The sequence below is a fragment of the Grampus griseus genome, assembly GCF_964374135.1.
Source record: "Grampus griseus genome assembly, chromosome: 5".
Classification (NCBI taxonomy): domain Eukaryota; kingdom Metazoa; phylum Chordata; class Mammalia; order Artiodactyla; family Delphinidae; genus Grampus; species Grampus griseus.
In genome coordinates, this window is record NC_138998.1 from 36,082,315 (window position 1) to 36,095,334 (window position 13,020).

A 13,020-nucleotide genomic window follows, 5' to 3' on the forward strand; every position below is an offset into this window, starting at 1 on the left:
AGATTTAGGGGATGTCTGCCGTGTGGGGCCACTGATCCTCTGTTGTTAAGAGAAGCTAGAAATCAGACTTTTAAAAGAAATATCTACTAAGATTAAGGAGATTAATCTCTTAAGTTATCAAAATGTTGGTAACTTATTCCAAGTTTATTAAAATATCAAGTGGGTCAACATTGTTCTTGCCAGGCAAAACAAGTCTGCAAGCTGAGTGCAATCTGTAAGCCACCCATTTTCAACCTCTGGGGGTGTAGAGTGTGACAGTAAAATAACCTATATTCTACGTCTGTGTAGTCCCTGAGAACTGAGAAGAAAACAGGTACAGTTACATCAGCATGCTTCTATGGAATATGAATCCAAGTGCCATAATTAATTTGGAAGCTTACTGATGAGGCAGCAAAATGCTGTGGAAAGGAAGCCCAGCATGTGTGGGAATCCTGAGTGTATCATTTATTAGGTTGGTTGATGTTAGAGTCCTCATCTGGAAATTGGGATAATAAAATTGCCTTGTAAGTTTGTCAAAATTATTAGAGATGAAACGTCTTATACACGTTTCTCAGTGTACTGTTGGCATTTGGAAGATGTTCCATAAACAGTAGCTATCCTGTTGTTACACACCACAAAACGTAAGTTTCCAACCATATCTCTTCGTTACCCCCACAAACACGAACGGTGCCCAGCCACCTCCTGCCACCCCTCCCTCTCCACATCATGTTTCACTCCTCAGAGCAGCAGCCCACGCCGTGGCTCATCAGCCCACTCAAGTTTTCTACTTGCCTTGCCCATGCTCTTACCTGGACCTGGAATGCCTGTCCCTCCCCTCTTCATTCAGCTCCTTCCTTTGCAACTCAACCAAAGTGTCACCTCTTCTGGGAAGTCTTTCCTGAGGGCCACCTCTAGTCTGAGTAGAGCACTCCCTCCCTTCCTGCCTTGTGTTTGCCTCCATCATAGCATTTGTTGATAGTATTGTCAACTGTGAGCTCCTGAGACAGAGGAGCTGGGGCAGTCACCTCACTGTCCTGAGCACCTGGGTGCAGTGTCTTTGCCTGGAGAGAATTATGAATACGAATGAGGTGACTATAGACTGGAGTGGAAACAGCCCACTCAGTGTCTGCTTCCCTCTTGTTTTACAAATGCAAATCTTTGGCTACTGGTTATGCCTCTCCTCCTTGCCTTCCCAAACCTCATGCTGGCTACTGCCTCTACCCCACCCCAAAACCAATGGCAACTTCCATTCTGGAGTAGCAGGTCATAAGAGAGAAGATGCTTAAGTGTCATCTCCTGGGGCTTGGAAGTGGGGACTGGAAGGACCCCTGAGAGGGTTCCTTTTGAAAGGGAATAGAGAACACAAAATAGAGTCCCTCACTGGAGGCAAAGAAAGGGAGAAATGTGACCCAAGGTCTTACCTTCACTTTCAGAACTGATAACTTCTTAGCTAAGCTGGAGCAAGAATAGGTGTGCACCAAAGTGGGCTTGGGACTTCTTGCACAGCAGCATACATGGTCCTACGTCAGAAGAAAAAGAATTTAGTAGACAGGGCTGCCATTAGCATATACTGGGCCTTTGAATGAAGAAATGGCATCCAGAGGGATGCAAAGGAATACAGATCCCTGTTGGGGAACTTAGCGACAGGAGGAGGATGGGCAGGACTTCAGCCCCCAAGTGCCGCTCATCCAAGTACCTTCATGAGCAACCTACTGAAGTAGCCCTGATGTAAGAAAAAGTGTTTCCCTTAATGGGCAATATTAGAAAAATGATTAAGAATAACATGCAAATATTTATTCTTTTCCAGGAACATGGGTGACATTTGGAGGTCAAATTTCAGATGAGGTGAGTTACTTTTGGCTTCCATTATGCTGATTAGAGAAAATGCAGAGCAAACTATTTTACAATACAGTTCCTGGGATTCTGGCATTTTACAAGGATAATAGTTTAGTCACAGGAAATGGCTAAGACTGACTTAAAGATTATTTTCCATTTTATCTTGTTTCCCCTTTATAAACGTAGTTCTTACTATCATTCCTAAGGAGATGCTTGGGGAGATAAAGGGTCTTTTCCACAACTCGCAAGGTCACCATGTTATTTAATAGGTCCATAGGGAGGAGTCTTTTTTTTTTTTTTTGCGGTACGCGGGCCTCTCACTGTTGTGGCCTCTCCTGTTGCGGAGCACAGGCTCCGGACGCGCAGGCTTAGCGGCCACGGCTCACGGGCCTAGCCGCTCCGCGGCATGTGGGATCCTCCCGGACCGGGGCATGAATCCGTGTCCCCTGCATCGGCAGGCGGACTCTCAACCACTGCGCCACCAGCGAAGCCCTAGGGAGGAGTCTTATCTGCATATTTTTATCTGTCTGAATTTCTGTTCCCACTATTGGGCATAGGTCACCACAGAGAGCTCGTTGCAGAGGGGAGTCCTTGGGAAGCAGACCTCTGGTGGAAATTAGCATGCAGAACAGTTATCAGGAAGTTGGGCCATGATGCAGTCTCAGCAATGACCTCAGCTGACCCCATGGGGAGCTCTGAAGCTCAGATGGACCTGCAGGGTTGTCCCAAGTTGGGGCAAGAGGAGTTGAGTGTTTATATCCCTTGTATGACCAGTCGTTGGATAGAGGCAGCCCTGGGAGGCAGGTCTGACCTTGGGGTAGGTGACTCGCTTTAGCCAGGTGCCTTCTGATGGCAGCATTCCTACGAGCTGGGGGAATAAGTCCTTGAGCGCTGAAGGAGGACCAGGGTGGTCATCACAAGCTCCACTCCAGGGCCCTCTGACTGGCATCAGGAAGGGTGAGTTGAGGAGGCACAGAGGCAGATCCACAGATATCAAAGCAATGGCTGCAGACTTTAATCAGATGCACAATAAATGACAAGGAAGAAAGGAGGTCTAAAGTTAATAATCCCCTGTATCTAGCATGTGCATAACCTTTTACTGCCTGGTATGGTTTTTGGAGCAGAGAAAGACAAATACATCTTCCCTTTTGGAGCAGAAGGATCAACTATAAGCATATTATTTCCCCCTTCATCTTTGCTCTCCCCTTGACAGTGTCTGCTCCCTGCTGCAGTGAGCCCAGCTTCCCCAGGTCAGAGTATGCAGGGCTGGCCTCTGAAATAAATCATTTCAAAATTATGATTCTAAAAACTACACAATAAAGCTGTTGTGAATGACTGCAGAGGCTCTCACCTCAAACGCAGACCAAATAGCGATTGTCCTTCCCAAGAGCAGCTGTGGCTTCCCCCCAGGGCCCGGCAGAGAGACTGCCAGCAAGGAGGAATGAAGGCACAGCCAGACCACAGTCACACCCATGGCTGAATTGATGGAGCTCAACTATTTCCATGTGGCAACATAGGCACAAAGCAGATACAAATATTGGATCCCGGGATGAGTGCACCGTAATGTGCTGAGTGACATAATCATTAGTGCCACCTTGGGAGGTGGTGATGTCCCCATTATTGGGAGAGTTCAACCATTTATTGAATAGCCACTTGGCAGGAATATTATCGAAAGGATTCAAACTGGAAACTAGATAACTGTGAGGTACCTCCCAAAGATGATTTGGCTTCATCATAAAACCAAGATAGATGTTACTCACGCGAATTATAATACTTTAAAATAATGATAAGAGTATATTACCATCTTATAGCACTTAATTTTCAGAGTTTTATTTATGTTTTCTCATCTGTGACATAGTTAAGCTTCCTTCATTTGCAGGTAACAGTAAACTCAACTGAAATTGGCTTAACCAATAAGGGAAAAAATATTTTTACTTTTAAATTAGAAGTGCAGAGATAGAGCAGCCTTCCAGGTTGACTCATTCAGAGCCTCCACTCCATTTCCTAGTGATTCTCCTGACCCTGTGTTCCTTTGTATATCAACTTCATCCTCAGGTAGCAGCAGGAATTCTAGACCTCAGTTAGAATAGTAACTCCAGGGATGGAGTGTCGCTTCTAGAAACTCTGCAAGCAAGTGTTCCCAGAAGTCCTCAGCCAATCTCCTCTCACATCTCATTGGCCCAGATGTGTCACATGACCTTCCCTGAACCATGCCAGGCCCACCAGACCCCCCTTAGAGGGAGGTAAGGTCAGCTTCCCCTGAGACCTATGGGCTCCCTAGGGGACCTGAACAGAATCATCCTCATTTTGCAGATAAAGAAACTAAAACACAGAGAGGTCAAATGATTTGCCCATGTTTATGTATCTAGTAAGTGATACACTCAAGGCCAGACACTGATCCTCTGACTTAGTTCAGTGATTTCTTTTCATTATTCCACATTCGGATCTTCAAATCCCATGATTGGGAAACATCTCAGCAATCATTTAGTTCAATTCTCCATTCAGAATTCTCCATCTTATCTTAAAATTTCTCCCTAGATAAGATTTATTATAAACATTTCCCAATCATAATCTACTAGTATGTCATGTGACATAACACAAGGATGATACACAATACAAGCAAGCAAAATAATTTCTAAAATATAGGGACTTCCCTGGTGATCCAGTGGTTAAGACTCCATGCTTCCACTGCGTGGGGCATGGGATCGATCCCTGGTCAGGGAACTAGGATCCCACATACTGCACGGAGCAGCCAAAAATATTTTAAAAATTAAAAGTATATATATATGGCAGTCATGATGGAAAAACTATACTGTTCTTAACTTTTAACTTCTACTTAGGAGAAATGTCATAACAGTAGCAAATTTAAAGCAGTAAGAACATTTTTGCTGCTATTATTCTAAAGGATTTGCATGGAGTCCATTGTGCTAGCCTGACAATTTTCTTGGTATGCCAATTTAAAAAACAACAGGAAAAGAGTTTATCTTGGAAATGCTGATGAAGCACCTTTAGCCCACAATGAAAAACATAATGGAAAAATCAATTTCAAATATTTGTGAGGTGTGTAATTTTTCAGTTGACTAATAAGTCTATCAGCAAAATGAAAAAAATGTCCTTTCTCCAGTGTTATCGCTGTCCCTCCAGTGCCATCCCTCAAGGTGTGGTTTATAGCTATTGCCTGTGCTCTTCTGTTGCACTTGCCACTCGTGTTCAGCAGCACGAAGGAAGGAACAAGGAGCTTGGAGGTCTTAGGCTGACCTGTGAGGCACCGGTGCACTCACCCCCTCCTCTCCATGTAGTGTCAGTGCGGCTAGTGGTCGTTCTGTGATGGTGCCTGGGGTGGTGCTGAGCTGTGCGTGGCAGGAGTTTTCCAACAGTCCCAGCTCCATGTAACTTTTGGTTCATCAGTACAGTCTGCTAAGCCTCCAGGGAAAAATGTTACAAACTTTTAGGTCAGGAGTCACCCAGCTGCCAGAACCTGTTGGCTTGGGGAAAAGAGAAAGAAGAGAAATGAAGTCACCAGGGATATAAATGACCCTCTTGGTCAGTGAGATTGCAGTGCCACAGAGCATGTTGTCAAACCACGTCTTCCAAGCAGAGTGAGAAACACAAGTCTCTCCATCTCACTGTGTTCCTGGTGGCTGACTTATCCCAGCGCTGAAGGAAATCCCTCAGTGCCCAGTATAGGTCTGAGGGAAGGGGTACTTTTACCCTATTCAGGCCAGTTGAATCTTCTTTCTTCTTTCTTTCTTTAATATAACTGAGAAAAACAAGAATGGTCGGTGAAATTTCCATGTTCATAAAGACCACCAGAGGATTCCAAGTTGCTTCCCAGCTTTAGAAAGTATTTGGCTTTTACGACTGACCTTTTTTTCCTTTAACATCTTTATTGGAGTATAATTGTTTTACAATGTTGTGTTAGTTTCTACTGTATAACAAAGTGAATCAGCTATAGGTATACATATATCCCTACATCTCCTCCCTTTTGCGTCTCCCTCCCTCCCACCCTCCCTATCCCACCCCTCTAGGTGGTCACAAAACACCAAGCTGATCTCCCTGTGCTGTGTGGCTGCTTCCCACTAGCCATCTATTTTACATTTGGTAGTGTATATATGTCCATGCCACTCTCTCACTTCATCCCAGCTTACCCTTCCCCCTCCCCGTGACCTGTGCATCCTCTTGCAGGTTGCTGAACGGCTGATGACAATTGCCTACGAGAGTGGAGTGAATCTCTTTGATACGGCTGAGGTCTACGCCGCTGGAAAGTAAGTCAGTGCCTGATGTGTCTCTCAGGTGTCATTTCTGGAACCAAGAGACTCTGCCCAGACCATTGCTGACAAGGGTCTGTCCTCCCCACACATGTTGATGCCGCTGCTTTTCTCCCTCCCTCTCCCACCATCACCAGAATTGGGGCTATTGACCATCTCTGGGCCCTTCTGCCTACCTCTGGTCCCTATATGAAGAATGGACTGGAAGCAATTGCCACACGAGGGGCAGAGGTGGTTGAGATCAGAGTGGTGGCAGGGGAGATCTATAAATATTAGCTGAATGTAATTAACATAAGTGAGCAGATTCCAGCGTGGTGTTCCAAAGCTAGTCTCATAATTTCATAACCACACCTCGTAGTTCCTCAACCCCGAGGGAAATGGACACATCCTCTCTGCAGGGAAGCAGGCCTGTCCCTCCACCGGGCATTACAGGTAAATCAGAGATTAAAGGAGGGGCTTCCAAAGATGCCAAGAAACCCAATATCTTTTATAAGAGGACATTTCGGACCCCATTCTAAGGACAGAGAGCGCTGCAAAGAGGCCTTGCTTCTTCTGCTGGAGAAGTCACAGCTAGCTCTAACCTTCTATGGACCTGAGAGCAGGTTTGGGGCTCTGGGATAGGGCTCACTGCTAAGTCAGAACACATGGGTGCTGTGCCTTCAAGGTCCATGCCCTCTGTTCCTGCACAATAAGCACATTCAACAGAAGTGGAACGCCTTGGCCTCCTGCTATGAACGTGGATGCAGGAAAGAAGCTAAACATCTGGACAGCTGCTTGAGCAGCTCTGCAATTTTCTAACAGGGCTGAGGAGTGTAATCACCTGTACGCCTAATTCCCCTGCTTCCAGGTAAGAATAACAGTCAGACTGCTGTATCAGGTTCATCACTGCTTGATAAAAATGCATTTTCCTAGCCTGGGTTTCCTCCTTTCAAGGGCATGTCTGTGTTTAAGGACCATCAGGGAGGTTCAGAGCCCACATCCTTGATGTTTTCTATTGAGTCCAAGGAGAGAAAATACAATTGACGACGCCTTGTTCCTTTCCACATCCTACCCTATCTCAGCGTTTTCTTCTTTTGTTAAATCCTGCTTGTTACCAAGTGGGCCTAAGGCTGAAAAAGGGGGAGTGATTAACAAGTCTTTTAGAGCTATGTTTGTATTCCTGTTGTAAAGGATAATCGGTCCTGATTAATTATTGATTGATTGTCCTTGTGTAATGAGATAGGTTCCCACTGTGAAATGCAAGGGTGCAAGAGAGTCTGGGGAAAGAAACCAGAAGTAACATTCAACACGTATCTACTTGGGGCATGCCCCACAGCTAACCCACCTCATGGTTTATTGCCAGGCTGTACACTCCAACAGAGACAGATGCTAATGGATAAAGTGCTGATTATATTGATGTCACCATTCACAAAGCCTGAGAGCCCACCTACTTCTTACAATGTTGGTCTGGCTGGGAGGAACCTAGAAGGAAGTTTTGGTCTCCTTAAGCTTGGGTCCCAGCTGGGGTAGGTGGAGGGGGAGAGGATGGTGAGGGTGTCTTCAGTATAACTCTCCACGACCGGAGTCAGCGGCAGGAAGGACACTTCCCTACGACTTCTTATATCCTTCTCCTATGACGCTTGTCACTGGAATCCAGGACATTCTCTATGTGGGCTGCTGCATGCCCATCCCAATCCTGGCTTTGGGACATCTAAAGCCACACATAGGTTCTTTTATCCTGCAAGATCGCCTGGAGTCAGTATTTTCTGTCTGAAAAGCATGAGGTCTCATTGTCCTCCCCAGTCACAATCGGAGACCACAGCCATTAGAAAGAAACCCTTGACTCCCTTTGGATACCGCCAAAGAGGACAGTTATATATGGGATCATTGGTTCAAAAACACCAAACTGCCAAGTGACTCTGCTGTTTCCTAGTATCAGGACTGCAGGCGGTCTCCTGCCAGTGTGTCAGGATTTGGCAGGTGCTTCTGGAATGCTCCAGGAGCAGGATTCCGCAGGCACAAGCAGAAACAGTGGAAACTGCTACCAGCCGAGAGCAGCTTCTATTTTCGGGACATGTAGGCACTGAGAGTTCAAACAAGGAGGGGATCTGGTGTTTTGGATTGACTCTTGCGTTTCCAGGACACTGTATCCTAAGACATTATCTGTTTCCTCTTCAGGGCAGAAGTGATTCTGGGGAGCATTATCAAGAAGAAGGGCTGGAGGTAATGCATTCACCGTAATCATTTACTTGCCTTTAAAAAGACTGTTGTTATTTTGTACCAGAGAAGAGAAAATAAAATTGCATGACAGCTGACCAAAAGGCTGTCAAAAAAAGTCAATTCTTAGTAAAGAAATGATTTACAGCACCTTGAAAATAAATATTAGCGAGCTCATTACTTGTGCTTCAAAAATAATTGACTTGTCATTGATCACAATGAATTACCATGGGTTGAGCAGAGAATGTTCATGAGATATTTGTGCGTAAAAGAAAGTGGCATTTTCATGGTTTCTGACTGCCATTTGTGGTAATCTGGTGAAGGAAGCCAGCTGACAGAAAACTTATTATCTCTACACACATATTTATGTTCATTGTTCATTTTATTAACAACTCTGGATGCAAAGAAATGATGAAACAAGAAACCCTTGGGATAAATATCCCAAAGCTTTCTTATCTGAACACAATTAGCCAGCATCTCTCCTGTGCGCTGGGAGCCCTGTTATCTGGGCATTCAGGAAAGTGCTTCATCTGCTATCCTTGAGGGGTCCTGTTGCATCCCATCACCTTCTGGAGCCAAAGCAAATAGTAACGAGTGATGCAATAGTGGTGGCGGGGTGGGGAGCCACCCCCCTCCATCTCACTACACCTGTCAGCACCAATAGCTGCTTCTCCCCCAGCATGAGTACAGGATCAGGCCGAGTCCAGCCAAGGCCACAGGACAAATCTGAAGTCCTCTTCTGCTCTGGTATAAGATCGGCTGACGGCCAAATAAATAACCATTCTATAGGACGAGTGGAAATGGAGACCCAGAAGTGTATGGCGATATGAACAAATAAACTTTGGTGACCTCTTTCTCCCTCTCCCTCTCCTCTTTCCCTACTCCAGGGACTGTAAGAGTGTGAAAAGAATATTGTATTCAACCTTAAATACGGAAAAATATTCACATCCCCACCCAGTCCTCCACCTTGCCTGAGTCACCTTCCTACTCAGAATGTTGGCTCATCCATCGCTGCTCAGATTGGACTGTATCACTTTCTCAGGGCTGCTGTAACAATGTGCTACAAACTGGGTGGCTTAAAACAACAGTAATTTATTCTCTCTGTTCTGGGGTCCAAAAGTACAAAATGAATATTTGGGCAAGGGCATGCTCTTTCTGAATCCTCCTTTGCCTCTTCCTAGCTTCATTGGCATTCTGTGGCTTACAACTGCAGCTCTTCAACCTCTGCCTCTGGCTTCATATGGCATTCTCCCCTCGTGTTTCTGTGCGTCTTCTTATAAAGACACCAGTCGTATTGGATAAAGGGCCCACCTTACTCCAGTATCACCTCATCTTAATTTAACTAATTACATCTGCAATGACCCTATTTCCAAATAATCTCACATTCTGAGGTACTGGGGGATAGGATTTCAACATACCTTTTGCGGGGGACACAATTCAACCTATAACAGAGACCTTGGAGATGAGTCCACTAATGTCCAGTGAGATCAACAGCGAGGTGTCAGCTGCCAGAGTACACCTGAGGATGAAGGGGAAACTTCGGTGCTGTAGTTCTCTTCCCCTCTGCGTCCAGAGAATGTCTACTCATCACTCACCATACTTTGCAAAGCTTCTTCTACACGTTTTGTAGAAAATAGATTAACATGCATCTTTCACAAACTGCCTTTCTGTCTTGCAAATAAAAACTCAAGCTATCCCCATGCTACAGAAAATTGATATCAGGTCATATCAGTTCACAGCTGCCCACCCGAGATTGCTGAAAAGATAAACCATAACATCACAGCATGGAGGCTACAAAAGCAGTTTCAACCAGCATCCTTGCCTACTTGTCCCAAGACCACCGCTTGCTAGGTGTGTTGTCCAGGGCAAGTTACTTCTCTTTTCTGAGCCTCACTTTCCCCACCTATAAAATGGATGGCATAACTGTTCATGGAGTGTTGTGCTGATAAAGTGAGATAAGGTGGACAAAAGAATATTGAAAGCTGTGCTATATCAATATGAAATATTCACAATATCATTCTTCACCCACTCAGAAGAGTTGCTCTGGATGCCTCCGTGAGGTCAGTGATGATTCATCAGGTTGTTGTCTACTCTTGCTATTTGAACATAAATATTAGTGTGCACATCCATAGAGGCCAAACATTTTACAGAAAGCCTAATTTTGGAAAAATGTGCGGCCTTGGCAGGCCCAGTTGCTCTGAATAATCCAGAGGGCTGCACTCATTTTTTAATCAGATTCCATCCAGAGCTTTGTGTTGAAGCTCTGAAAATGTTTGCTGAAGGAGACCCAGCTCCCCTGTGGCAGATTGCTATTATACTACGTATCACGAGGTTGATGGATTAACCTGGAAAGTGCATCAGCCGTTTTGGGGTGTGTAATCTCCAGATGCATATATTTGTAGACCTTCTGTTACAGTGATTCAAATTACTTTTCAGGGAATTAACTTCAAGGGGATGGGGTTACTGACATTTTCTAAAATTTTTTCTTGTTGCAGCCAAGTTGTCAGAGTTGTCACCGCCATTCCGCATTGGTTATCATTAATCATGCTAGGCTTTTATATCTGAGGGCCCCAGGCATCGACTCCACAGCTGAGTTATAAATGCCTTGTTTCAAATACTCCTGAAGTTTGGTCTTAACCTTTGAATCTCAAATGCCTTTTTTTTTCCTCGACCAGTTCAATTGAATTATATACTTGGAGAAAGTAAATTACATTGAGATCTGCCTCCCAATTTTAAATTATATGACTATAGTTCTCAAGACATATTCATATTCCACAATCATAATGGTGTGATTGCATTTCCTGCCCTTGGGTGTGGTTTTGAGGAAGTAATGAATTTGCTGACAAGATTCCCACATTTCATTCCCTTAGGAATAAAGTGGTAAAACTTTGAGTTAAGGATTTTTAGGATTGTTTTTCTAAAATAACATTTCCATTTAATAAGACACTCAAAGAAATTTTATTCCTATTTATTGACTAAATTTATTCGTATTTCCATGTAGTCAGTTCTTTCCTGTGAATGCAATTGGTTGCATGACTCTTTCCAGTTGGTTGGAAAGAGTCATAACTCAGAGACACTAAGGTCCATTGTCCTTGGCAGAGGGTGAATGTACCCCCAGGAAAGTTCATGATCAATCAACACTATGTCAGATGCTCGATGAGTGTTAGTTGGTGACTGTCTATTTGAGTTCCTAATGCAGTCCATGCTTTAAGTCTTCTTACTTACTCTTCTCACTTTCCTTTCTGACTCTCCATGCCTACCGCTCACCTTTGCTTTACTACCACCCAATCACCTGTGTGTTGTCACAGCCCTCCTCCTCCTCATCTGGCCCCTCCAAGTAAAGTTCCCTTCCCTTCAGAACTCTTTCTCTTGGATCTGACTTCAAGTCCCCACTCATCAGCTTCCCTTTGTCCTTAGGTTTCAATGACATAAATGAACAAATTTATCTCTTCACCAATTTCTTAAAATGTGAGGTACAATAAATTCTTTCTGGTGCTATAATAATAATATGACTCAGTACTGTAACCAGCAATTCATTTACTATTTCTCTGTGTGTTTGTTTAACATACAGGAGGTCCAGCCTGGTCATAACAACCAAACTCTACTGGGGTGGAAAGTAAGTTAAACACCTTTTATTTCCTTGACAAGAAACAGCTAGTAGTTCGTGCTTTGATTCTTTTAGGCAACCATTTTACATCTAACATACTAAAATTAATTGGTTTGGAAAGAAAGATTTATTTTTTTTTTCACTTGAAAGAAATAGCAATTAGCCTAGGATTCAATTTTAGCTAGATACCCCCAAAGAAGTTTAGTGCAAAGCATGTGGTCACTTGTTACTGAGTGATTCATGGAGATTTTCAAATACCAACATCATACTTAGAACCATTTCCAAAATAGAGTTCAAATTTCAGGAAAAGAAAATAAGCACATAGCATCACAGAAGAAAAGCTACTCAAATCTGCCAAAAACTCAGAGACTTCTACGGAAAACGATGATAAAAATATCTTGTCTGGCCCCACGTGTAAGTCTCTGATCATTTCTGCAGAGGGCTCTGAAAATGCTGATCAAAAGGACCATTTCATCGAAGAATAACAGGAAGCTGCCTGTATCACTCTGTCAGGCCAAATAAAAGAGTGGTCCTCTCTCTGTTGTGGGATGCAGAACAAATTTCACAGGATGAATTGGCTTCTGATGGGCCTACTGGTATTTGAACTGGTACTTATATTATTCAGCAGGACTTAGAAGACTGACCTCTTTGTCAAATATGTGAGAAAACAGCAAACTATTCCCTATTCTTTTTCATGGAAATCTCAACGATCTCCATGGAGTTCTAACAAAAAACAAAGACAAACACAAACAAACAAAACCTTATTTATTTCCCTGTAATTCATAAGGAATCGTTAAAGATAAAATTGAAGGGGAATCTTCCAATCAAAATGTATATGTGTATACACACACTCATATTTTAATGCTGATTTTGAGTTTGTTTATGATAAATATGAAGAAAGAAATATGAAACTTAGATTTTTATACCTATTGTAGTCTATATGAAAATAAAGCCGCATGGTGCATATGAGAAACGTAGGTTTATATTGTGTTTACTCTGATTCATGGTGCCATTGCCTGGTGCTGTTGTCTGTGATTTAGTAGTACTGAAAACCTTGCCTATGATTTAGAAATAAACAGGAAATATGACAGTCTGAAAGAACCATTATGTAATAGAGTACTACATACAGTACTA

The 13,020-nt window shown here is 43.6% G+C and overlaps 1 protein-coding gene across 5 annotated transcripts in view; it reads left to right on the forward strand.

Moving 5' to 3' along the window:
• The window catches only part of KCNAB1 (potassium voltage-gated channel subfamily A regulatory beta subunit 1), a gene marked incomplete at both ends in the record, with an annotated part of 422,539 nt that overhangs the window by 344,469 nt on the left and 65,050 nt on the right, over positions 1–13,020 (forward strand). For all 5 annotated transcript variants that reach the window (XM_082654936.1, XM_082654939.1, XM_082654937.1 and 2 more), the window contains 4 exons: positions 1,787–1,824; positions 6,001–6,080; positions 8,241–8,285; positions 11,851–11,895. In XM_082654936.1, coding sequence (XP_082511062.1) covers positions 1,787–1,824; positions 6,001–6,080; positions 8,241–8,285; positions 11,851–11,895 — 208 coding nt within the window. The remainder of the gene's footprint in view (positions 1–1,786; positions 1,825–6,000; positions 6,081–8,240; positions 8,286–11,850; positions 11,896–13,020) is intronic.